This window comes from Simochromis diagramma, unplaced genomic scaffold (genome assembly GCF_900408965.1).
Source record: "Simochromis diagramma unplaced genomic scaffold, fSimDia1.1 OVJJ01000293.1, whole genome shotgun sequence".
NCBI classification, from domain to species: domain Eukaryota; kingdom Metazoa; phylum Chordata; class Actinopteri; order Cichliformes; family Cichlidae; genus Simochromis; species Simochromis diagramma.
Window position 1 is genome coordinate 23,795,577 of NW_024386801.1, and position 25,894 is coordinate 23,821,470.

The 25,894-nt window shown below is 40.5% G+C and overlaps 1 protein-coding gene and 2 long non-coding RNA genes across 3 annotated transcripts; 1 reads left to right on the forward strand and 2 right to left on the reverse strand.

Annotated features, from left to right (window-relative positions):
- Window positions 1-184: 184 nt before the first annotated feature.
- On the reverse strand, window positions 185-14,617 carry LOC120730336. Its single transcript, XR_005695087.1, has 3 exons — window positions 14,516-14,617; window positions 292-299; window positions 185-227 (listed from the first exon to the last, which is right to left on the reverse strand). It is a non-coding gene; the product is annotated as an uncharacterized LOC120730336 (long non-coding RNA).
- On the reverse strand, window positions 6,206-9,036 carry LOC120730337. Its single transcript, XR_005695088.1, has 2 exons — window positions 8,906-9,036; window positions 6,206-7,961 (listed from the first exon to the last, which is right to left on the reverse strand). It is a non-coding gene; the product is annotated as an uncharacterized LOC120730337 (long non-coding RNA).
- A 1,038-nt stretch (window positions 14,618-15,655) lies between the features above and the next one.
- Window positions 15,656-25,687, forward strand: LOC120730338 (G1/S-specific cyclin-D1-like). Its single transcript, XM_040026679.1, has 5 exons — window positions 15,656-16,309; window positions 19,479-19,694; window positions 20,183-20,342; window positions 21,372-21,520; window positions 23,805-25,687. Exons 1-5 carry the CDS (start codon window positions 16,106-16,108, stop codon window positions 23,955-23,957), a joined length of 882 nt encoding a protein of 293 aa, XP_039882613.1. The 5' UTR covers window positions 15,656-16,105; the 3' UTR covers window positions 23,958-25,687.
- The last annotated feature ends 207 nt before the right edge of the window (window positions 25,688-25,894 follow it).

The window sequence follows — 25,894 nt, forward strand, 5'->3', positions numbered from 1 at the left end:
GCTCTAGATGCCACCGGGTGATCCCAGTGCATCCTTCATGCAGTTGACTCATCACAGCTGGACATAATTCAATTAAATTCATTTTTATTTATACAAAGCCAAATCACAACAACAGTCTTCTTATCTCCTTATTGAAAGGTAGACCATACAATAATACATAAAGAAAAGAACCCAACAATCAAAATTGGTTTCTAGAGACAGATACCCTCTCTACTTTTAAGATTAGGCTGAAGACATTCCTTTGTCACAAAGCTTATAATTAGGGCTATATACACATGAGGATCAGGTGACCTTCAATCCTTTCTTAGTTATGCTTCAGTATACTTGGGTTTCTGGGGGCTTCCCATGATGCACTGAGTGTTTCTCCTTCTCTCACCCCTTCACTCACTGTGTGTTTATATACAGTGAGTGAAGGGGAATTTAATTATGAGTTATTATTCATCTCTGGCTTTCTTCCACAACATGCCTTTTGTCTTGTCTCCCTCCCCTCACCCCCAACTGGTCGCAGCAGATGGCCGCCCCTCCCTGAGCCTGGTTCTGCTGGAGGTTTCTTCCTGTTAAAAGGCAGTTTTCCCTTCCCACTGTTGCCAAAGTGCTTGCTCATAGGTGGTCGTCTGATAGTTGGGTTCTCTCTGTATTATTGTACGGTCTAACTTACAATATAAAGCACCTCAAGGTGACTGTTGTTGTGATTTGGCGCTGTTTAAATAAATTGAAATTGATTTAAAATTGAAATGAGCAAAACAACTCATAAATCTGTGTGTGTGCGTGTGTCTGTGTGTGTGTGTGTGTGTGTGTGTGTGTGTGTGTACACTTGTATACGATGTGTGTGTCACGGCCTGGGGGATCAGCAAGACGCTGATCGGCCATTTCCACCTTTTTCTCTCTCTCTTGCTCTCTCTCTCTCCTCCTCTCTGTTGCTGGGGCAGAACTCATTGTGGGCTCACACCCTCGGCCCACGCCCACTGAAGGGGAACACACCTGATGCCCATCAAGGCAATCGGCATTTAAGCCAGGAGGAGTCTGCTGGTTTTCGCTGGATAGTTGTCTACCACGCGTCAGTGAGAGTCAAGCTACAGCTCAAGCTAAGTCAAGTGTCTATTGTGAACGTTGTAACTCATTCTTGTTTCCTCGCTTACAGACCTCCTGGATAACCTTCCCTGTGTGAATCTTTGTGTCAAGTGTGGAGAAAGGAACTGCGGTCGTGAGTGTGGAGAGTTGGAGAACGAGTGATTCCCCCCTTTGGATTTCCCTGGAGCCCCGTCCCCCAAATTGTTGTATATAGCACTGCCCTGCACTTCCTGTATATACATCGGGTAAACTCTGTAAATAAATTCTTGTGTTCAACTGATTCTGGAGTCCTGCGCTTGAGTCCCCCACGTTGAACCGTAACAGTGTGTGTGTGTGTGTGTGTGTGTGTGTGTGTGTACACTTGGATACGTTGTCAATGGATAACGACTTAGAGTTAAGATTATAATTAAGTTTGTATGCATGTGTCATGATCTGTCTCATGTGTCATGCGCAGATTGTGTTGGAGAGAGGAATCAAATGCAGACGTGTAGAGACAAGATTGGACTTAACAAAAAGCCAGCCGTTTATTTAGGCTGGGTGAAAAACCAAACTAGACCCCAAAAAAGGCAAAGGGAGACTTAGACTTTACTGAACTAGGCAAAACAAAGTCTTCAGAATATAGAACATTAAACCTGGAACAAGGACAAGACACATGGAGGGAGGTGAACTGACATTCCTGCGAAGGACAAAGGGGAACTGATACAGTATATGTACACATGAGGATTATTTGTGAAAGTGGAGACACATGGCAACACAGGAGGGACAAATCAGGCATAACAATACAGGGGAAGCGAAACCGCACACAATGCACAAGAGACAAGGGATTGTCAAAATGAAACAGGAAGTAGCACGCACACCAAGCCTCAGACAAGGGCTGTATCCCAATTCAGGGTCTGCAGCCTTAAAGTACGCAGCCTCAATGGTCCTCAAGGGCCGCGTACTCAGAGACCGCTAAGGCCGGAAGCGTGAGGCTTGTGAAATGGGACGGTCTAGCCTCCGTTGCGCTGCCCAGGTTGCCTAGCAACCATGATAGCTGGAAACGTGTGGTTGACAGAAATGAAGGAGATCATATTTTGTTTGTTTGTTTGTTTCTACATGAGCTTTGTGTGATTTAATAAGTATCTGAGGCTGAGACCACAGGACTGTAAAACATGATTGTTGGGCTTCATATCTGTACTGAACAGTCATATAAGATTAGCCAGTAAATAACAAATAGTTAATGTTGTTCATGAGACTAAAGTCAGTGTAAATATGAGATGGCCAATATTATAGTTATTATACTAATCATTATTAGTTATTACAGCAGTGAGTTTGAACTCTCAAATCAAATCACTTCTATTGTCACATCACATGTGCAGGTACACTGGTACAGCACATGTGAGTGAACTCTGTGTCAAATACTGAGCTTCAGTAAAGATTCAAGTTGCAGCTATTTATATGTCCTATCACCTTAAATCTTCACTCAAAGACACTCAAGTATTTTTGACAGTGTATATATAGAAGTATTATATATAAGAGACAAATGTTGTTCCTTCAGTATGTTGACATTATTACATTTGGCTCAATGCTTACATATATGTGTAAAAAGCAAATGTACGAGCTGTGATAACTGTTTCTGATAGAATGAAGAGTAGACTGATATATTAAATATTCCTTTATTGGGTGAGAAAATCAGACCATGTCATAACTGCTTTAAGTCATACAGAATAGATATCAGAGCCTTAAACAGGCTGACTTCTGCTAAATGGGTCAAACTGGGCAGAAAGTATCCAAACACATAACATCCTTATAGAATATGATGTAACACTATAGATCAACTTACCTCAGAATATATAAAGATTATAAACAATTACATCAATATGATGCAACAAACACAGCAGTGCTACTAATCCAAAATACTCAAAGCTTCATAGAACCGAAACAAACATTTATTTTTAGGTCCATTCTGCTGCTGATACATACTTTAGGTTTCTGAATGTTAAACTTGTTGCTGCCTTTCATAGTGTGTAACTTGAAGGCCCTGAGTACTTTCTCCCACACTGCAAACACTGGAATGATAAAATTATTTGAACATTACCTAATAAGACTGATTCAGGACAGACAATTAATTATTTTAAACTTTTCTAGCAGTCCTTCACAAACAGGGAACAGTCTGTCTATTCTCTCCATCTGTCAGCTGCTGCTGGCTCTTCCTCCTCCTCTTCCTCACACACTGCTGAGTTTGTCCTGGTGGATCATCAGGGGTGCAAAGCCTCACAGATGATGTGCAGCAGTGGGTCCCTCAGTCTGTCTTCACTCTGGACACTTGCAGTTGTCACACATGGAAATCAAATGTGTGATAAGCTACAGGATTCAAACACAAGTGTAACTTATTAATACATGTTCATACTTTTATTACACAATCAGAAAGAAAGAAAAAGAGAGAGAGTGCAGGACAGACAGACAGGTGAAAGTCTCAGGTGTACACACTGCTACAAACAGGAGGATTTAGTGTTTGTGTTATTACGAGTGCTAAACAAGAAGAGTTCCCAGATGGTACAGTGGACACATGTGTGACTCCTGTGATTAAAGCATCTTTCTTTCAGCTTAACGAGTGAACCGTCAGCTCGTTCAAACACACGTTAAAGTCCGTTTGGCTCGACACCACCGAACAGAGGCAGCAATATAACACAACTAACATGTGAATCCTGCTTGTGCCGCGATGTTCAGGACTGCAAACCGAGCAGCATCACTGACTTACAGCTTGTTGTGTTTGTGGATATATGACTGACTTTGATTATCCACGAAATCATCACATTCTCTGTAAGATTAAGGTCGACTATTGTATTATTATATTTTAAAGGCTTTAAAAGCAAGTAAAAGCTGAACGTACAAACATCGCTAATGGCAAATAACTTTGCCGACATGTGGCCAACAGTAATATTTTAATGTTCCTCATTATTAATCATTTGCACATAAATAAGTGACATAATATTCAGTACTTACTTTACTCTTCGGCCGCTCCGCTTCTGCCATCTGCGGCAGAATTATCCACACCGACTGCCGCGCTATGAATTGTGGGATATATGGGACCACGAAGTCTACACTGCCACAGCCTTAAAATTCAGGGAAATGAAGGACGCATTTGAGGGCTGCATTTCGAGCAGCCTTTGAATTGGGACAGCCTTCGGTGCGCCACTGTGACGTAATCGGCCTTAAAATGCGGTCTTTAAGGCTGCAGACCCTGAATTGGGATACAGCCAAGGACATGAAGGCTTGACACTAAGATAAACAAACATGGAAACACATGACAGCCTGGGGTATACAAAGGATGAAAATGGAAAGAAGACACAGAGACATGAAAGGGATGAGAGAGAGAGAGAGAGAGAGAGAGACATGAGGGTGAGAGACATGACTGGGTTAAGAGAGAGAGAGGGAGAGAGACATGACAGACCTGAGGGGATACCAAGGAACAAAACATAGAGACCAGACCAAGGGAACAGGATCATAAACTGATAACCCTAAAGTAACTTAAAACTAAACTAGAGACCTCTAATAATATTGCAGGGAAATTACCAGGGATTACCAAACTCTACAATTTCTAGTCACAAGAACTAAAACAAGAAAACCCAGTATAATAAAATCCAGAAAATAGGTTCACTTCTCCAAATCAAAAAGGAATTTAACAAGATTCAAAAGGTTCGAAACACAGAACACTGGGTCAACAACCTGTGGATACAAATGTAGTTACATTTCAAAGAGAAGGAAATCACAATAGCAAATGGTTTAATGATAGCATTTTAGTAAATGTGATTCCTTTTTTGCCCTCTTCATTTTAGCTGCAAGCTGTCAAATTTAGCTCACTGATCAGTAGAAGTATTAACAAAAGTCAGCTTTCTTCTTTCTTTCTCCCATCTCTCCTGTGCCTTTTCTGCAACACGGTCTTGCAATCCTAGGTAGAATACAAGTGAAACCATGCAGCCCATCCAGCGCCAGCATTTGAGTTTTTTCATATTCACTGCCATTCTTTTTCTCAGCCCATTACCACACGGTTCAAGCCAAGCTATGTTGTCTCTTTGTTTCCCCTACGCTTGGATTGATCTGACATGGCCCCGTCTACAGCAGCATAATGGCCATCAAGATACATAGGAACTCAGTACAATCCTACTGGCTTAAACAATAGCAGCAACAATACCAACACATAATGACAATTCAAGCCAGACAGCTTTCACTGAACAATGGTGTAAGTTGCAGTGTGCTGTATGCCTCAGTGTGTGTGTGTTTTAGTAGATTTAAGCCCAGCAGGTTGTCCAGAGACCCTCGCTTCTTAGTGGTTCACTAAATTCTCTATATTGTTTAATTACATCCCATCTCCTAATCACCTCGACAGCCAAATGCATACACACACACACACACACACACACACACACACACACACACACACACACACACACACACACACACACACACACGCACACACACACACACACACACACACGGATACCCAGAACTCACTGTACAGCTGGCTATAGTTTGGCTGTGTACACAAAATGTGGACTAAATACAAAAGGAAAAGAATTCCGTACTCGCTCTGTATTCTTCAGTCTCAGGTTCTCTATAAAAGGCCTGGGAGCTTGAGGGTAATGCACAGTATTTTGCTGTTCCTAGGATTGCACACTTCTCAACAGTGATCTTGGATGTTGCACCTGGGAATTGATGGAGCCACATCCCAGTTTGGAGGTGACTGCCCCATGCGGTCAGATTACCATGGGGACCACTGTTGCCTTCACCCTTCACATCTTCTTGAGCTCCTTTCTCAGTCATTGGGTTTTCTCCATCTTCTCATGTTCCTTTTATCTGGTGTTACTATAAATTGGTATGCCTACATCTATTACTACGACCATCTTCTTCTATTTGTCCACCACTAATATGTCCAGTTAGTTAGCCATCACCAGTTTGTCCTACATTATCTGGAAGTTCCACGGGATCTTTGCTCGGTCATTTTCAACAACCCTACGGGGTGTGTCCCATTTTGACCTCAGGACTTCCAGACCATATTGGCACAGATGTTCCTGTATACTATGCCAAGCACTTGGTTATGATGTTAGATGTATGCCCTACCTGCTGGCGTCTTGCACCCTGCTGTTATGTGCTGGATTGTCTCAGGGGCATCTTTGAACAGCCTGCCTGCACTTGGGGTCTTCTCTGGTGTGGTAGACCCCACCCTCTATTGATCTTGTCCTCAGAGCTTGTTCCTGTGCTGCCAGTCCAGCTTTGTCCAGCCACTGGTGGGATTTCTCGGTATTGGACACTTCTTCTATCTGCTGGTGGGACATGCCATGCTCAAGCCTGTCCTTCCATGATGGTTCCTTTTTGTTGCTCCTCTTCTTCATTGGGTTTCTGTTGCCTGAGATATTCACTAAGCACACTATCAGATGTGGCCATCTTCCTGATGTACTCATTGATCTTTGTTGTTTCCTACTGGACAGTAGTTCTGACACTCACTAGTCCTCGGGCTCATTTCTTCTGTTTAGCGTAGTCTCAGGGTGGTGGATTTGGGGTGAAACCCTCCATGCATGATAAGGAACTTCCTTGTCTTGATGTCAGTGGCTTCTAGTACTTCCTTCGGTCAACTGATTATCTCAGTAGTGTATCTGATCACCGGTAAGGGTGATTGCTCGGATCTTGTTCTTCCCATTCAGCTGACACCTACTCTCTGCAGGCATTTGGTAGTGGTGGTTTTCCTGGCAGCCTCTTCGTGGTTCCCATTTATCTCTGAAATTCCCAGGTTTTTCTCAGGTACTTGTAGCTCAGTGTCTGCAATGTCACCTTCTGGTGGTGCAATCCACTCAGTTCTGAATACCATTATTTTCTTTATTACCATCTGATTGCATTTTTCAAGTCTGAATGACATACTGATGACATTGGAGCCTAGTTTTATGGATTGGTCAGTCCTTCACTCTTGGCATACAGCATGATGTCATCCACGTAGACGGTTGCTGGTGGCTGACGATTGGCTATGGATACCAACCTTGGAATGTGGCAGTCTTGTTAATGATCTCAGTGAAGGGGCATGTGTTGAACAGCGGTGGGGACAGAGTATCTCCTTAGTAAATCCCACACTTAATGATGACTTGCTCTATTGGCTTGACATTGGCCTCCAGTGTTGTTCGCCACATCCCCATTTATTTCCAAATAAAGGTTGTTAGAGTCTTGTTGCAGTTGTACAGTTCTAGGCACTCCAGGATCCATGTGTGAGGCTTTTTGTCAATCCAGGCAGTGCACAGGTTGGTCAGTCTGGTCTCACAGACTTGAGTGACCGGTCTATCAACCGTAAGCTGGTGTTTTGCCTCTCTGTTGTTTCTGTATAAGCTCTTCTGAGCCCTGCTCATGTATTGAACCATTTGCCTGTTGATCTTAGTTGCTATGATGCCAGACATGAGCTTCCATGAGGAACTGAAGCAGTTATTGGTTGGTAGTTAGATGGGACCGGAACCTTCTGATGATCTTTGGGGATCAGGTCTGTCTGGCATTCAGCAAGTCATTAAGGATGTGCTTCGTCTATTAGCAGCTGGTTCATTTGTGCTGCCTCATACTCATAGAGTGCAGTTAGTTTTTTTAGCCAGTAGACATGACTCATGTCAGGGCCTGGTGCTGTCCAAATCTTCATACTGGAGACTCTTTTTTGGATGTCTGCCACTGTGGTGGTTACTGCAGCCTGTTTAGGAACATGTTTCTGCTTTTAGATCCACTAACCACTCAGTATTTTTGTTATGTCTTGCGGCCTTCTATATGCTCTTCCAGTATTGCTCCATTTCCAGCCTTGGTTAGGCTGTTCTCATATTGTTCACCTGCCACTGAGAGAACACCTTGGATGGTTCAGTGGAGTACAGCTGGTTTATTCTCCTGCCCTCTATCCAGAGATGGGCAGTAACGCGTTACAAGTAACGCGTTACTGTAATCTGATTACTTTTTTTCAAGTAACGAGTAAAGTAAGGGATTACTATTGCAAAAACGGTAATTAGATTACCGTTACTTTCCCGTAGGAACGCTGAGTTACTGCGTTACTAAAACCGTGATTTTTTTCGAGAATGTCTCATGACAGTGACGTAAGCGAGTGCGCCATTCGTGACAACAGCTGTGTGCAGATTAACAATGGATAATATATCGAGTGCGGGAGAGAGTATGAGCGTGCAGCGTTTAAAGCGTGGAAGTACTGACCTTACTTTAAGTTTGATTCCATAAAAAGTGACAAAAACATTAGTGTCCAACGACGTAATGGGAAATTCACTCACGGATTCTTCCACTGACCACTGCGGCACACCTGCACCAGGATAAACCTCCGCCTATCCCACTCCTGCTTTACAGGTGAAAATAGAGCAAAAGGACCTCTAGTCTTTGACTTTATTTATTTTCTGCTGTGTTTTACTGGCATCTATTTGAAAGACTGAGTGCAAACACAAAAAATATTTTATTTTATGTGCTGGAATGTGCAGAAAATAGGTTTATATGTTAAACTAATTTATTCAAGTCAGAGAATGGTGCATATAATTACATTTTTGCTTGATGCATACAGTTAAAAGATTAAAACTGATAAAACAAGTTTTAAAAAGGGACTTTTCCATTTGATTACATTTTGTATGATGGATTATGCAGAAAAAGTAGAATTGGGCTGAAAGATCTATCGCTTTATCACCTATTCAGGTTGTAAATCGTGTTTTTAAAAAGTAACTAAGTAACTAAGTAATTAATTACTTTTGAAAATAAGTAATCAGTAAAGTAACTGGATTACTTTTTTGGGGAAGTAATCAGTAATTAGTTACTGATTACTTTTTTCAAGTAACTTGACCAACACTGCCTCTATCTCTCTGGTGTACCTCTTCAGGCAGCTGGCCAAGGCTGTGAGTCTTTGCTTGACAGTTTCTAAGGCCTCAGGTATAGGCAGCTTGCTATACTTCTTAGGCACTCATTTCTTCATCACAACAACTCCCAACCAGGGCATCCAGTAAGGATACCGTTATAGGATGCCACCTGTGCAATAGGTTCAGTTATGAAGTTTTCTCACAACTTAATATTCCAAAGTCAACTGTTAGTGGTATTATAACAAAGTGGAAGTTATTGGGAATGACAGCAACTCAGCTGCAGAGTGGAAGGCCATGTAAAATGAAAGAATGGGGTCAGCTTATGCTAAAGCACATAATGCACAGAGGTCGCCAACTTTCTTCAAGTCAATCATTACCGACTTTACGTAGACTTCAGATTAGCTCAAGAACAATCCATAGAGAGGTTCATGGATTGGGTTTCCGTGGCAGAGCAACTACATTGAAGCCTTATATCACCAAGTGCAATGCAAAGTGTTGGATGTAATAATAATAATGGATTGCATTTTATATAGCGTTTTTTGGGGCCCTCAAAGCGCAGTACAATTCCACTATTCATTCACTCTCACATTCACACACTGGTGGAGGCAGCTACAGTTGTAGCCACAGCTGCCCTGGAGCAGACTGACAGAGGCGAGGCTGCCATATCGCACCATCGGCCCCTCTGGCCAACACCAGTAGGCGATAGGTGAAGTGTCTTGCTCAAGGACACAACGACCGAGACTGTCCGAGCCGGGGCTCGAACCGGCAACCTTCCGGCTACAAGACGAACTGCCAACTCTTTGAGCCACGATCACCGATTGATAGCTCTTCAACACATGCTGCCACGGCACTCCAGAGACATGGAGACATGTTCTCTGAAATAAAGAATCATAATTCTCTGTCTGGCAATCCAATGGACGAGTCTCAGTTTGGCAGCTGCCAGGGCATGGTACATGTCTGACTGTGTTGTGCCAAGTGTAAAGTTTGGTGATTATGGTGTGGGGTTGTTTTTCAGGAGTTGAAAGGAATTCTTAATATTTCATTACTCCAACACATTACTCCAACAGAAAAGGCTAGAATTCCTCAAAATCATAAAAATAAACAAGCAAAATATTAAATTAAGGGTTGGGGACACCAGACACTGGTCTTCATTTGATTATAAATGGTGTCAAAGGCTTTTTCTGTTAGAAGGATCCTGTGAACATCAATTAAAAATTCCAGGGTTTTTTTCCTTCCCATTTTGTCTCGATTTGAATCTGTGTGTGTGTCTAGCAGTAACGATGGACCCAACCGCATACTTCACTCTTTCGACACTTCTTTATTCGGCTGTCGCTTCTTACACACGGCCGCAGCTTTTCAGCTGTATCCTACACTTAACAACCCCCAGGTCCCGACACAGTCCTTTGAACTGGGGAGACGTGATGAGCTGATGGAGCTCCGATGCGTCTCATCCACCTCTGCAACCACGCCAAAGCCACATCTCGCCACAGTGTGTATATGTGTGTGTCGTAGGGTGTGGCTAACAGGCCACATGCTTTTAGTGTTTCTTTCATTTTTTGTCTTTCACTTACCTTGTCTCTTTGTGTTCACAGTTCTGTCTAACCACTCATGCTGTCAATAAACTGCAGCCTGGTGCTGGAAATCTCACCTCATCCATCTTGCTCCACCGTCAATATCTGGGACCTGCCTGCCTTCTGTCTTCTCTAGAAAACTCACAGCATCAGGTTGGACAATCTCTCTTTCTGCACACTACTCTGCCACTCACTTGGTGCACATTGTCCCTCGCCTAGTCGGAGAAAAGCCTCCCCCTGCAAGTAAGCCATTGCTCTCTCCCATTAGTATCTCAGGCTCAAAGGTTCCATCACTGTCATTAACCCCATTTCTCCCGTGCTGCAAACCCACTGCCCCAGTGATTTCCCACACTAGTTGCGTGGTGTTCCTTGTATTAAATCTGTGTTTAGAATAAAGACTTGTGAATCTGATCTCTGTCAGTATATTGGTATCTGCATTTGGGTCCATCTCTCATGGTGGCCTCCAGGCCTTGTGACACTGGGCGCAGGTTCTACAGAAAAGCGGCCTGGAAGCTAAAGGCTAGAATGAAGAGAAGCCAGGACAAATTTACGGAGCATAATATATTAAATTACAACATAAACTGAAATGATCAAGATCAAAATTACAAGTAACACAGATTAAAGATCATCACAAAATATTTAAATATGGGTCAACATATTGTAAAATAAAATATTGGCTCTAATATTTCATCTCCTGCTTTTCATCTGGAGACAGCGTTTACATTTCAATCTATCTTTGGTGGCTTTTTCACCATTTGTGGAATTTATACTAGAGTACACGCCACCTACACTATATACTCCATAAATGATCAAAATCACCTTGGGTGATTTTGTGTTAAAGAAGACTCGTCTGACATGTTAAACATGTTTTTATGTGAGTATGCTCACACATATGCCTGAAGCAGAAAGCCCAAGTTAAAAGAGAAAGATGAGAACCACTGTGGTGATACCTGCTATTGTGGTTTTAGGTTTTCTCAAGCCAGTCAACGCAAAGAAAGCCATGCTGTGTTGATCTTCCTTTGTAGTGTATACCTTAACAAATTTTCAGATTCTCACCTCTCAAGAACCCTACATGCCTGTCAGTATCCACCAGCCTCCCTCACTGTCTGGGAACTATAACTGTAAGAAATGTTTGTCCAGTAAAATCATATAAAAGTATGCTTTAATGTCTTGCATTTCAACATTTTGCATTAGCCTGTTACACTTGTAAATTTTACAGCACTAAGATGCTGACTTGGCCAGTCATGTTTCTTCTACCTCTCAAGATTTTTTCTTTTCTTTTTTTTAAATTTTAAGTCGAGAGACCATTTGTTTCATTTCAGTTGAGAGCTGTGTCTATCTCTCTACATCTATATATAAATATATATACACATATATATGTATATATGAGAGTAAGTCAATACAGGGCTCATCTGGCATCTGGTTAACCATTTCATTTCACTTTAAAAGCTTTACTTCTATCAGTCATTTTGGGGGTAAAGAGAAAAAATGAGAAGCACCCACTGCAGAGTGTATTGTCTTGAACCTTTCTTCTTGTCTCCCTCCCTCTCTCTCTCTCTCTCTCTCTCTCTCTCATACACCCACACACACACACACACACACTCCACCCTCTCCATACATTGTCTTTTCGGATCAGTTAACAGGACAATTACTCTAGACATCTTTTCATTATGCTCCTTTGTGTTTTTATCCTTGGTTTAGAAAGTGTTTATGGAAAGGAAATATTTTTCTGTTTCTATGGTTATATTCACATTGTATAATTTAACACAGTGATCATACTGATTTAGGATCTTCAGGGAGGATCAGTAAAATGCTTTATTCATAGTGGAGTATTCAATGCATGCCTTATAGTTTTTAAATTTTACATACTGTTTTCTTTGAGGAACCATTTACCTTTTATTTTACCTTTTACATTATTTTCTCATTTTATTCTAAGCCTTCATCTGCAGCCTTCATAAGCTTAGTAAAAGCATAATAACAGTTTTTCTTGTCAACAAGGTATCTCTAGAAATATTTTTTCTCAAGAAAGACTGAGATACGGGGTAATCTTCTTGGTTTTATTTATCAAAAGTCAAATAAATGCTAGTTTTATGCTTTACTACATTTGGTTTCGTAAAAGTAAATATATGCTTCAGACCAATGGCTTTATCAATATTTATCCATAACAGCTGATTTCAGTGTTAACATAAGATCGAGCATATTACTGTTACAGTTAGAGCACTCTAAAAACTATTAATTATTAGAAGATAATGGACAATATCATTGATATATTGGTATTTTATATTTTGATTAAGAAAAGATTAAAAAAGTAAACTGGGGTAATGATTTAGTCATGGTACATCCTGTTGCATATCTAAAGCACTTTCCTTCGCTGTAGGTTTATGAGGGTGTTTTGTTTCGTTGCTAACAGACATACTTCTAGATTCAGTAGGTGGTACAATGTTTTACAACACAGTTTTTTGCAATTGTCAAAACTACAGAGATTATAATTTGTCTGATTGCAATGAGCCCAACTGTTATTCTCTAAATGTTAGAGGTATAAATTGTTCTCTAACATGCAGCAGTAAATAATTCACTTGTAAATGCCCAGTGGAAGCACAGCACAGTACCATCCCCCCCTAGATGTGGAAGAGGTGTTGGGGGCTAGTAGTGGGGGATGAAGGCCAGATTCTTTGGGGGCACTCTGGGCCTTTCTCTGTTCTGTTGTCCATATTTGATTGTCATAATAAACAGGCCTTTCAAGGACTTAAAAGACGCTGACGCACTTGAGAGGTTATGGAAGCGTCCTTCCTTCCCTGCAGTCACATGCAAATGCTCCAGAATGTGAAGGCTCATTGTCCAAAGTGCCTGGAGAAGTCTGAAGTCAGACAGACATAAAGTTGTTTTATATTACAAGTGTTTCTAGTTCCTTAACCTCTTCTAAAGCTTGCCGGGCACTTTTTATCCAATTCTTTTAACAGACAACATAGCAGAAGGCTAGCAAAACTGGTCATCACAGATCAATCTCTGTTGTAGGAGAGCTCGGTCTTGGTGACTCAATAGAATCTACAGGCGCTATTGTATGCAGTTTCCATAGTATGACCCTAAACTGGGCCACCCTGAGATAATGAGGTTAAAGGTCATACACACAGACAGAATGAAACATCACTACATAGATTTCTGTCTCAGTCGCCTTTCCAAAAGCATCCACACCTAAAGAACAGTTCACTTGGGCTCAACACGTTCTCACTTTCAGTTCTTCACCCACAACCCCTTGGGGTGACATTTTACCACAGTGCCTCTTTAGGGTCATTTTTCAGCATGCAGAGTACTACAGCTGAGATTTGCAACTGCGTTTGTTAGAGACAGGAAACTGAACAATGATATAGTTCTTTTATATAGAACAAAGGGTGGTGGTGACATAGGTCAGTCACAGGACACAGGACTGAGGTGGTGTTCCATGTGGGACTGTTCTTTTATGATGCTCTTGCCTTATTATTGCATTTTTGTTGTGTGCGTAACATATACGTTTGTTGTTATTTGTTTAGGCTTAGGAAATTATGATGACTTGGCTTAAAACACACCCTTTGGTAACATTAACAACAAGAAATTCAAGTACATCAGTGAATGACCCTCCTGGCCTGCCTTACCCAAACGGCTTGTCAAGGCCAGGTGTGCCAACTTTCCTCCCACACAAGCTGATTATCTTGTTTACAGAGCGGTAACTTCACTGCCTAAGACACACAATAGTATTTCCACTCTAAAAAGAAAGTATAGAGTCAGGGAAGCCCAGATCCTTCACATTTTTAAAGCTGACACTTTGAACACTGGACAAGTAGTAGTGTTCCACTGATTTACAAAAAACAATGTCACAGTCAGTGGATGTTTATTCATTAAGTATTATCTGAAGTGGTGGAACCATATTGAGGTCACAGAGGAGTGTCACATGATCTGTGAGGTTATAAAGCAAACCTAAGTGTGTAAACCACTTTCTGAAGTCCAACATCATCACATGACATACATTTTCATTTGATGAGGCTTTGGGCTGAAAACTTTCCTTTTTGCTAAAGTATATAGTCAGGGCTGGATCAGGGGACCCTGACTCCTCCCTTAGTTATGCTGCAATACGCATAGGCTGCTGGGAGATTCCCATGACTGAGTGTTTCTTCTTCAGTCACCTTTCTCACTCGTGATGTGTTTATGAACCTCTCTGCATTGAATAATACTTGTTACTAATCTCTGTCTCTCTTCCACAGCATGTCTTTTGTCCTGTCTTCCTCCCCTCACCCCAACCGGTCGCAGCAGATGGCCGCCCCTCCCGCAGCCTGGTTCTGCTGGAAGTTATTTTTCTGTTAAAAGGGAGTTTTTCCTTCCCTATGTCGCCAAAGCGCTTGCTCTCTGTATGTATTATTGTAGGCTATACCTTACAATATAAAGCGCCTTGAGGCGACTGTTGTTGTGAACTGGCGCTGTATAAATAAAATTGAATTGAATTGAATTGGGAAAAAAAGATACCTAATTGGCTCCAACTGTCATGCAATTATTGATTTAAACAAATCCTAACACTAAATTTGAAGAACATTTGTAGAGCATTTGAACGATTGTCGGACAGCCATACAGAGATTCCTTGATTTATTAGTGACATACAGCAGGTACAATAAGTATTGAATATGTTACCAATTTTGAATATATTTCTGAAGGTGCTATTGACATAAAATACTATATACTATATTCACACACACACACACATACAGACACTTTATATATATATATAAATATATGTGTGTTCGTATCGTATGTAATGGTGGGCCAAGTTTTTGTCTCAGTCCAGTCCTGTAAGAAAGTCACATGAATGTTAACACTCTACATTTTACTCTAGTATATGATTTACATTTTGACCCAGAAATGGAAAAAAGCTAAAAAGAATGGATGAATAGATGCATCGCTGGATAGATGGATGGACAATGCTGCTTAACATTTTGTAAATTTTCTTTAAAATGATTAAAAAATAATTTTCCATTTTTCCATTCCGCTTCTATCTTTAGACATATTGTTAGTACACACACTCTCTCTCTCTCTCTCTCTCCGCGTGTTTATGTTGAGAGCAAAGTTACCTAAGTTAAGCGCAAAAGCAGTCATGTTTGTCAGAGTGCATTTCCGTGAGTAAACCAACAGCCTACTGACGTGATCTTCAATAGTAAGTAAAAGGACCGTTACTGCTGTCTTATTGTGAAGCGTATACTCGGAAGTGTACGTTATCTCGCGTTGTTTGACGCCGAACAATGTGCCAGTAAAAGGGCGCAGCAGGACAGGGATGTAGTCTGCCGGTGGAGAAAGCCTTGCTGTTCTGGTTTGTCCTGTAGTTCTGTCTTGTCCAACAAAAGGAAGTAACTTTTAAACCGTCGAAAAGGTATAAGCTAACTTGGTAGAGGAAATCAAAAGGTTAAGTTATTTACAGATTTAATTCCAACAGGAAACTGAAATTTACATACAAACATGAATAAACTGGAGCATTTGGACGGTTTTGTGAACAAAGTATGTAGCGGCTAATAATTTTGTGCTGTTAGCTAAGTAGTTAGCTTTAGTCGAGCACATCAGTGACTTAAAAAGTACAGACTCACAGTGCTACGGACGCAATAAGGCATGGAGCCTCAGCTGTGGTGCTGCGAGGGGGATGGGCCTCCTATACCGAGAGCCTACCGAGACTCCAACCTGTTGACTGACCGGGTCCTGCACGCTCTGCTGCGGGTAGAAGACATGTACCTCCCCGCTCCTAACTACTTTAAATGTGTCCAGAGAGAGATATCTCCGTACATGAGGAGGATAGTCGCTGCTTGGATGTTAGAGGTGAGTTGAGCCGATACACATTAACCGCATTCACAGAACTCAGAATTCCTCTGCTCTGCAACTTTCCATTAAAGTTTGTGTTTTTGTTGCGTGTCACGTGGCTTCAATTACCGATTATTGATACCTGATTTCCACGCGGTAACAAGCTCGTTTCACTTGATAGTCATTTTTCTAGTGCGATAGATTTTACATACAGTTCCGTGACGTGAAAGCTGAAAACTATGTTAGTGGCGAGTTGCCAGTCCTGCGGCCACGCGCTGCCTTTGTGTTGGGGCTTCGCGGAGAACTTCAGTCTATTTGTCCGGTAATGTTCATTAACACCGACCCACCGTTTGTTGCATTTCCTTGGCTTATGCTCAGAGTTAAATGCGGGTTTCTTTGTTTTGTTTTGTTTGTTTTTGTAATCTTGAGCTTGTCCTGTCAGTGCATGTTGTTCAGCCATTGTTTTTGTCATCACAGACTCATATCACTAAAAGATGTGGTGGGGTAACATTTTTCTCCTGTCATAACATCTTCCAATTTTAAAATAGTACGGGGTCTTTTTTGTCAACTTTTTTTTATAAATTTTTCAAATGTTGCTATTATTACTGTTAAAACAGGATCATTCTGTGTTTTGGGGGGTACTTTGCCCGAATTTCAGCCGAGACGCAGAAATGGCGACCAGAGGACGCTGCAGGCAATGGCTGTGGGATGATTGTCTGTCAGTCTTCATACATTCAACATTATCAATTTGTTGGGGAGTTTTTTTGTTTGTTTTTTTCTTATGACCTTGGTCAAAAACAATTCCTACCTCTTAAACATGTAAAATACTCTGTAATTACAGTTAATATAGAGCAGTATAGAGAACTGTAATATAGAAATAAAGTCTTAGTACTTATGAAATGTTTTAAACACAATCTGTTAACTGCTTTTAAAATGAATCAGGCTCTCATCACTGCATCAAGGCTTCTCGATACCTTTATGGCCATTTTGAGTGCATGATAATGAGAATTATGAGTAACTGTAATGAAATGCTCTGGGCTAATGACCTAAAATGCTAGTATGGTACACAACCTTTAATTCTGCTTCATGCTAAAGCTTTAAAATGTATTTATAATTATAAAAAATGTTGTTCTATTTTAAGAAGTATTGAGTGTAATGATAATAGGGAGTGTAAGAGGCAGAAGATTCAGTAAGATTAACAAGAATATCACAAATCGAGAGAAGAGCGAGCAGCTGACCTTGTGTCCGTTTTGAATCTTCTGTCTGAGGAGATGCATTGTGGTACTGCTCATCAGTTTGCTTTTTATGAGCAGGTGAAATGGTAATGAGAAACATTTAGTGTGGACAAGGTAGTTTTAAATATTTTCTTTTGTTAAATATCATATATATTAATATTAAGCATAATTATAGACATGTCTATATTATGACTTATGTCTATATATTAAGACTTATAGACATATTATAGACATCTTTGCAATTTTATTTTATATGATAAGGAATTTTTATGACATTAACAAAATTAGTAGAAAAATGGATCCAGATGCATGTTGATAATGAGAATTCACTTAGAATTCTGGTTAAATGATTGTGAAATTGTGTTAAAATGATGACAAAATTAATTAATCCTGTCAGCCTCTTTCAGGCTTTACATAAAATATCTTAGTTTATATTACTAAATTATTGTTTTTGAAAAATATGACCTGGACATATTGTAGATGGCGCCGTGGAGCCAGTTTGCAGTGTTCCATCACGAGGACCATAAGACATGAAAGCCTTCATCGTATTGACAGTTAGAATGTGTTCAAGCTGGAGCCTTATCACGCATGAGAAGTTTGGTATGGATTGGATAATGTATGTGTCAACGACAACAAATGAAATTTTCATGGCACATGATCAAAATTAGCCATGGTGTCATGGACGCCCCCTGCAATGAAGACTCAAAAGCTCTACAGTTTAATAAGGCCAAAATATGAAGTTGATCTAATAAATCCCTAGGAGGAATTTGCAAAATTACAACACCTGGAAATGTCAAAATTGCTATTTTCAATTATTATAAACAATTATTTTGCCCGAATAACAAGAACAAATGTCGCCGATACATTAGGGCCTTCGCACTTTAGTGCTTGGGCCCTGATTAAACACTTTGACAATGCTGGCTGTAAAACACATTTTGTTTGCACTGAAGAAGTTTTAAAGATGTTTCAAGAGGAAAATATACTCGTTGAATTTAAAGTAGCAGTGTCTAAAGGTATTTTGTGTTAAATCTATTAATCTAAGTTACTGCGAGTTTCTATAATCCAATAATTTTTTTTTTTTTACAATTCGAAAAAACTGTACTGTGCAGTCAAAGACTTTTTCTGTCTATTCTTAAAACAGTTACAAACCAATAGAGCGTGTAAAGTATCAGAATCATTTGTAACTCTGAATTCCTTAAAGCTTTGTACACTGAGAATTAAAATAGAGTGACACTTGCTGATAGAGATACAGGTACTGTGTATAAAAGCCATTCAATGTAAAACCTCAATGGTAGCATTTAGCCTGTAGTTATCCCCCCCCCCCCCCCCCCTTTCACTCTCCTTTTGTGTTTTTAAGCCAAAAGGGGCCATATTTGAACAAGAAGGCAGATGCACCTTCAAGTTGCCACAATGACCTACATACATATCTGCTAGTTAGTGCTAATAAGATATTAGAAATTCATTCCCACAGAGTGAAGTGTAAATGTGTGTTTTATAAAATATTACTATATCATTTGTTTGTTAGTTACATTAGTGTCCCAAAAGCCTAAAACAGCACAAACACTACTTAGAGGTCCAGTTCAGTGACTCCTAGCAAATGGCTTTCCGCTACCCTTGCCTGTGCCGGGACATCTGTTAGAGTATCAGGTTGTAAACATGTGTTTTTAATGCTGTAAAGTTGGGCACTTTTACACAGGCCCAAATGGGGACTGGGTTCATTTTGGGGCCAGACTCAAGTGACCATTATTATGCATCTAAGTTGACTATATTTCCCCAAAGGTTATCACTTGGATACATTTATATCTCACATTTCCAATACCTGAACTCTGTTTCTTCAAATTTTGAATCTGGTAACATTTCTAGGGAGTTTTCTCCGGGACTTAAACTAATACAACATTTTTACATACGACTAGACAGTATTTAATGGTGGTATTCACTGACTGTTGCTACAGGTGTGCGAGGAGCAGAAATGTGAGGAGGAGGTTTTCCCCTTAGCTATGAACTACATGGATCGCATCTTGTCAGTGGAACCCACGAAGAAGAACCATCTGCAGTTGTTGGGAGCTGCCTGCATGTTCCTGGCATCTAAACTAAAGGAGACAATCCCACTGACTGCAGAGAAACTCTGCATCTACACTGATAATTCAGTCACACCTTCTCAGTTGCTGGTATGGCATTCTGAAGTAAACTATTTCATTAAAGTGCTCTCTCTGTTTTGAAGCTAAGATTCTGAGGACTTTTTTTTTTCTTTTCATGTAACATCCATCCTGCAGGGATGTCTGTCTCAAAACAAGATATCTCAGTAGCTAATGCCCAGATGCTGTAGAATGTATAGTCCCAGAGAATGACTTGTAATAGTTCTAGTAACCTCCTAACATTTTCCACCTTGCATTAAAAAAAAAATTAATTTCACTATTTTTCCACCAACATATGAGGTCTTTTATCTCTAAATATCAGCACAGTTATTGTAGTGTCTCATTGTCCCACGAGAGTATTTCCTTAATCATTTCAGTTACCCCTTTTCTTACAGTGTTACTTTTAAGCCCCAAATCTCCCAAAAGTGACCATAAGATATCTGTTAATCCCTCCGTCTGTCTGTGTCAAATCCCACTTTGAACCTGGCCTTCTGTCCATCTTTGTTTTCACCCACTCACAGCAGATGGAGCTGCTGGTTTTGAATAAGCTGAAGTGGGACCTGGCTTCACCCACCCCTCTTGATTTCATCGACCACTTCCTGTCTCCGCTGCCTGTCAACAAAGAGAACAAGTCGATACTGAGGAAGCACGCTCAGACCTTTGTTGCACTATGTGCCACAGGTATGCATGAGGCTACATCGCATGCATCACTGTCTTTATATATTGTGGTTGAAATTTCTCTTGAGCAGAGTGTGGTAATAAGACTGACTCACTGGGTTAGTACATGCCAACAAATAACTGATGTTTAAACACCCAACTTCATAGTTTTCTCTACTAAATTGCATAACAATTCACTTATTCCTAATTGCTCATATTTGATGCATAAATAGACAATGGATCCACTGCTGTCTGACTACTATACTGTGCAGTGCTTTGGAGCACAAATCAGGTTGCAGTCTCCATCCATAGAGCTGGTAGATGCCAGACCAGCTCAACCCTGCTGTCTGACTCGACCTTCCCTGGTGAAACTGTTGTGTCGTGGTTCGCACTGTCACCTCACAGAAGGTTTCATGGTTTTTAACCCTGGCTTGGGCCTTAGTTATTTTGGGAGTCTGAATATGATAACCCGGGGCTGAGATAGATTTTGGTCGCCCCACCGGAGATATCGCTACCTCCGGGACGTTGGGCTAGCGATTTTTGCGAGCCCTGGACCTGATGTCTTAGAGAGTGGCTGGATGGTTAAAAACAGGTATGGCATTGTTTGAGAGAGGTCATAAAAGGAGGAGCTGCTTCCATGTCTGTAATGTGGGCAGGCCAAAGCAGCTAGTTTGTGTGGACTTTGTGTCGAAAGAAAGAAGAAAAAAATGTGTAGAAAGGCATCAGCTGAGCTGTTAAATGATGATTGATGGGATTGGGGTCAGCTGGTCTGCTGTGATTATGGCTTGTCTGCTTTAACTAGTCCTGTACGCAATCTTTGGGTTTTCCTAAACCTTTAAAGCCCCTATAACTTCATCTTAATTTCTTGCTTTTATTAAAGCATCTTCATATATGAAACACATTGCCATCAATGCATGCTCCTGTTTAACACTGAACAGAAATTCTCCTCAAGCATCTGTATTTTTTTGTGGTTTTGAATGTTTTGTTTTGTTTGTTATTAATCCCCATTTAAAAACTAACAAATTTACATTAAATTCCTTTGATTCTCTCCAGATGTCAAATTCATAGCCAGCCCCCCATCCATGGTGGCAGCAGGCAGCATGGTGGCAGCAGTAGAGGGCTTACAGATGAGAATGGTGGGTAACACCATGATGTCTCAAAAACTGACAGAACAGCTGGCTCAGACCATCAAAAGTGACCCGGTGGGTACATCTGTTCACAGCATGACTGGTACACATTACATTCACTTAGTCACATTAGAGGAAAGATGTTAGCAGAACGAGTGTGTAATTAGTCCTGCTCCGCACTAATACTGTTGATTTACTGAAAAAGAGCAGAACTGAATTTAACAGTGTGTCGAAGAGAGGGAGAAGGATCCTGAGGAACCCAATAGATGCTATTAGAAAACAATGTTTGTCAAAATGCAGCTATTAATGGGACTGTGTTGGACTGTTTATAATACGTTCAGGTTGGTTAACTTATCCAGTATTTCCAGTCTAATGAATCCCTCTTCAAACACAACAATAGAAATGGTCATGAGATGAGTCCATACAGGGAGTCATCGCGTTCCATTTACTGATATCAACAGTCAAGTTTCGTGTTAGTTGATTTAGTTTTATTTATATAGCACCAATTCACAACAATAGCTGCCTCGAGGCAATTAATATTGGAAGGGTTTTTTTTTTGTTTGTTTGTTTTTGTTTTTTAAATGGCATCTTGGACCACAAGTGTTTGATGTGAGTGATGCAGTAAATAACGATCAGGTTGGGTTCTCTTTACAGAGATTGACAGACCACGTGACTTTCGCGCATTGCATGCCGGGAACTCGTGGCAAAACAATCCAAGTACCGCATCAAATGCAAGCATTTGCAGCACCGCAAAACGTTCATTCTCCGGTTCCAATACCTTCTTGCTTGTTCTTTGTCCCCCAAAAAAGTTATGTACAAAACGAAGGAGAACAATGCCGGTCCGAACAAAGACAGACTTGATGAAAAGTCAAAGAAAAGATACGAGGAAAAATCAAAGGAGTGAAAGGGTCAGACCCTTACAAGCACACAGAGGGACAAAAGACGTTAGCGTGCTGCCCAACTTTCACCACGCTCATATTTATAATTATACGGTTCTTGGAGTGAGTGCATACACTCATGAAGTTTAGTAACTTCAGGTCACTGCAACAAGCCCAGGTACAGTTTACCGACGGATGGGTGCAGGACCTTGAAATGCACCGTGTAGAACGAAAGACCATCGTACATATCATAAGTTTACCAGTCTCACAAATCATCTTCATAAATACACATTCGTTAACCGTTTATTAATAGGACCTTTGAGCTCAACGGTAATTAATTAGTAGTGGAAATAATTTCTGGTACGCATCACAGAAATGTAGCAGTGACAATAATGCTGTAATTGATTGGTGATACAAAACAACTGTTTTATCCTGTGAATAAAAGTATATGTTTTTGTCAATGTACCATGGTAATAACAGAAGCGAAATGCAATATTGTGTCAGGACAATTCACTATTTATGCACAATAAACAAAGGAGCATAGCGCGACAATTTCTGTTCAGCGCCAGACTTGCTTGTAACCTATATCACCAATTATGTTAAGAAAAATGACGCATTAACTACAACAGAAGACTGACCTTTGTAGAAATGCTTGGAGCAGACTAACCTGTGAGCTGGAGTGTTCTGGGACGTTATATTTGGTCTTTGAATGGCTGCAATCCAGTCGCCTCTTTGTTACTTCGAAAACATGGCTCGAACAATTTCTCTTCAACGACGTAATCTGATAACAACCGATCTCTTTACCCGTCGGCTTCCCATGGCTGTCATGCGACCGGCTATTGCAGTTAATAATACAACAGCTTCTTGCCATTTTTTTTTGTTTCTTTTTATCGCTGTGTAACTGATTTAAATTGAAAGTCTGTGTGCGCTAGTACCTCTTGCCACGAGTTCCCAGAATCCTTTGCGGTTTTACCCCTGAATGACGTCACATTTTCAATCTCTACTGGGAAATGTGGCTGCTTCTCCATCGGCCCATCACAGCAGCTGCACCGTCAATTGCAGCGCAACCCTGCACATAACATTTGTTCAAAGACGCCCTCACAGCAAAGTTTTCTAACGGCAGGATATGAGACAGCAGCCCTGGTATATTTTTCTCAGTTTCAGACACTGCTCTCATTTACACACAGCAAACGGTATCGCACATGGATGACACACACACTCTTCTACGCATCATCAGCTGTTGCATATAGATTTGAATCTCCAAACTAAGGAGCCTGGAAAGAAAGTGATTGGAGTCCTCCTGCTTTCTTTCCAGGCTCCTTAGCAATCATCCAGGTCATGGTAGTCTTTGTTTCTATGTAGGTTCTCAGTCTTCGACCACTGTTTATTGTGACTGTAAGCCTAAGCTGAGACCTTATCTTTTTAAATTATGTATTACTGTCTAAATTATATATAAATTACTCTGAACGCTCACTTTTCAGGATTGTTTGAGAGCATGTCAGGAACAGATCGAGTCTTTGCTGGAAACCAGCCTCAGACAGGCGCAGCAGCAGCACTCATTTGCCATGGAAACTAAGAAAATGGGAGAGGACCACTCAGCGACGCCCACAGATGTACGAGACATTAACATCTGAGCTCTAGCAGTAACGCTGCTGGATGAAGAAACAGAAGCAGATGAATTTGATGATCGTATAAGATGCATAAAAATACACACGCCATGGAGCATTTACAAGTAACTGGACTCAACAGTCTGTCACAGCTGTTCATGTGAAGTCAGTATGAACTGTGGCAACAACCATAGCGAGATTCTCAGCAGATGGCGTTATTTGCAGAACTGGAATTATGCTAATGCAGATGAAAAGGCTGAAAAAGTAATGTGTTACAAACAGTGTGTTGATGAATGCAGGCAGGTAGGTGTTCAACCGGGGTGAATATTTCCCTTTAAAACCTGGGCTTGTAAGCACTGAGTAAATTCAAGATGGATCCACAAAGGCCTACAGGGCCTTTTTGAACTCGCACCTCCTGGCAAAGTAAAGAATTTGAGCTTTAGGGGCTAACACTAATTATTTCTTTTAAACAGTTATGAAGCTCAAATGTATCCAAATTTTAAGAAAAACACATCAAGGCACCTCTGTAAATCAGTCTGTTTATATAAATGAAACATCCTTTTAAATATGTGTGGAAATTAGTTTTCATGGCTTTTTTTTCAGACTGTTTCTATTTCAAATTACAATATTTCCTTCACATTACATGTTATTTATTAAGGTCTTTTACTGCATTATACAGTAATTTGATGTCATGGGTCTCTCTTGTTGAATTCAGTAGGTGAATTTAGAGAGGTTGTCTAAATGTGAGTGTATTTTAAGTAGAGTAATATGAGAAATGACTTCGACATTCAGGTTTTAAACGTAAGGTATCCACATGTATCTTTGACAGTCTGATAAACTCATACAAATAATAATTCTGAATAAGATGTAATACGAGTTTATTACAGGGCAATCCTTTGATGGCCACCTAAGTGGTAAATACCAGTAGTTTACAATATGATCTTTAGTTATTTGCTTTAAGACATGACGAATGAAGTTATTGTTCAGCTTTAATTCCATGTGAACACTGATTTTCTTGAGTCAATGCCTAAAATGCCCCCCATTGTATTTGGCTAATAAAATATACTATATCTACTGATGATCTCATGACTTGGTGCAAAATTGGTGTTGATTTTGTACCTCTGGTATACCAATATATAGATGGCTAACTCCACTAATGTTATAATATGATGTTGAATGCACGACACACTAACAATTCCATGCTGGTGCTAGCTCTGAAGCCAAAGGATGAGCAAAGTCCCACGGATTTTTATTTTTTCATTCAAATAAACCTGTCTGTTCTTCTACAGAAATGTAGAAAGGTACCAGATTTTCTTTTGGGGGGGGGGTGAAATTTTCTGGTAAAACGTGCCTCAGTTCCATTGAAACGCACATTATCCCGTTTGCTGTGGCTGCAGGTCAGCGCTACCTATTGCAAAAGTAGATTTGCGGTTCTAATGGAGAGCAGAGACTAAAACAACTTGAAGCATAGGCTTTAAATAGGAAGACTATAAAAGCAAAACCAGCCAACTTTTAACCCAAAATTGAACATGACTTCTACTGGAACAGGTTAATGTCCATAAGGTCTCATGATGACGATTTGGCTAAAGAGCAATGACACTGAAAACTCTGGCAAACCCATGATAGGTTGCTAGGGCTAACACACAAACATTAGAGAGACGCAAACATCCACAAGCTTAAAAACAAAAAAAGTCACTTAATGGTTTTTGAATGAAATTTCATGCCAAACGCAAGTACAGTAGATAATACGGTTGGGGGAAAAAAAACTAAGTGCCAAATTATAGTTAAACTAATAATAAAAACTATCCAGGGCATTGGATGGTTTATTTCCAGCAGTATGCCACAGAACATTTCTGGTTTTCATTCCATCAAAGGAAAATATTGTGCCAAATGACAAAATATTGCATTTCAATTGGCCCCAGTCTGGCCCCAGTCACCTCTGCTGCTTTATCCTCAGCAGCAGA

Coding starts and splice junctions, on each gene's coding strand:
- LOC120730338 (XM_040026679.1), top strand. CDS start 16,106: ATGGAGCCTCAGCTGTGGTGCTGCGAGGGGGATGGGCCTCCTATACCG. Junction 19,695..20,182: donor TCACACCTTCTCAGTTGCTG/GTATGGCATTCT, acceptor ACCCACTCACAG/CAGATGGAGCTGCTGGTTTT. Junction 20,343..21,371: donor TGTTGCACTATGTGCCACAG/GTATGCATGAGG, acceptor GATTCTCTCCAG/ATGTCAAATTCATAGCCAGC.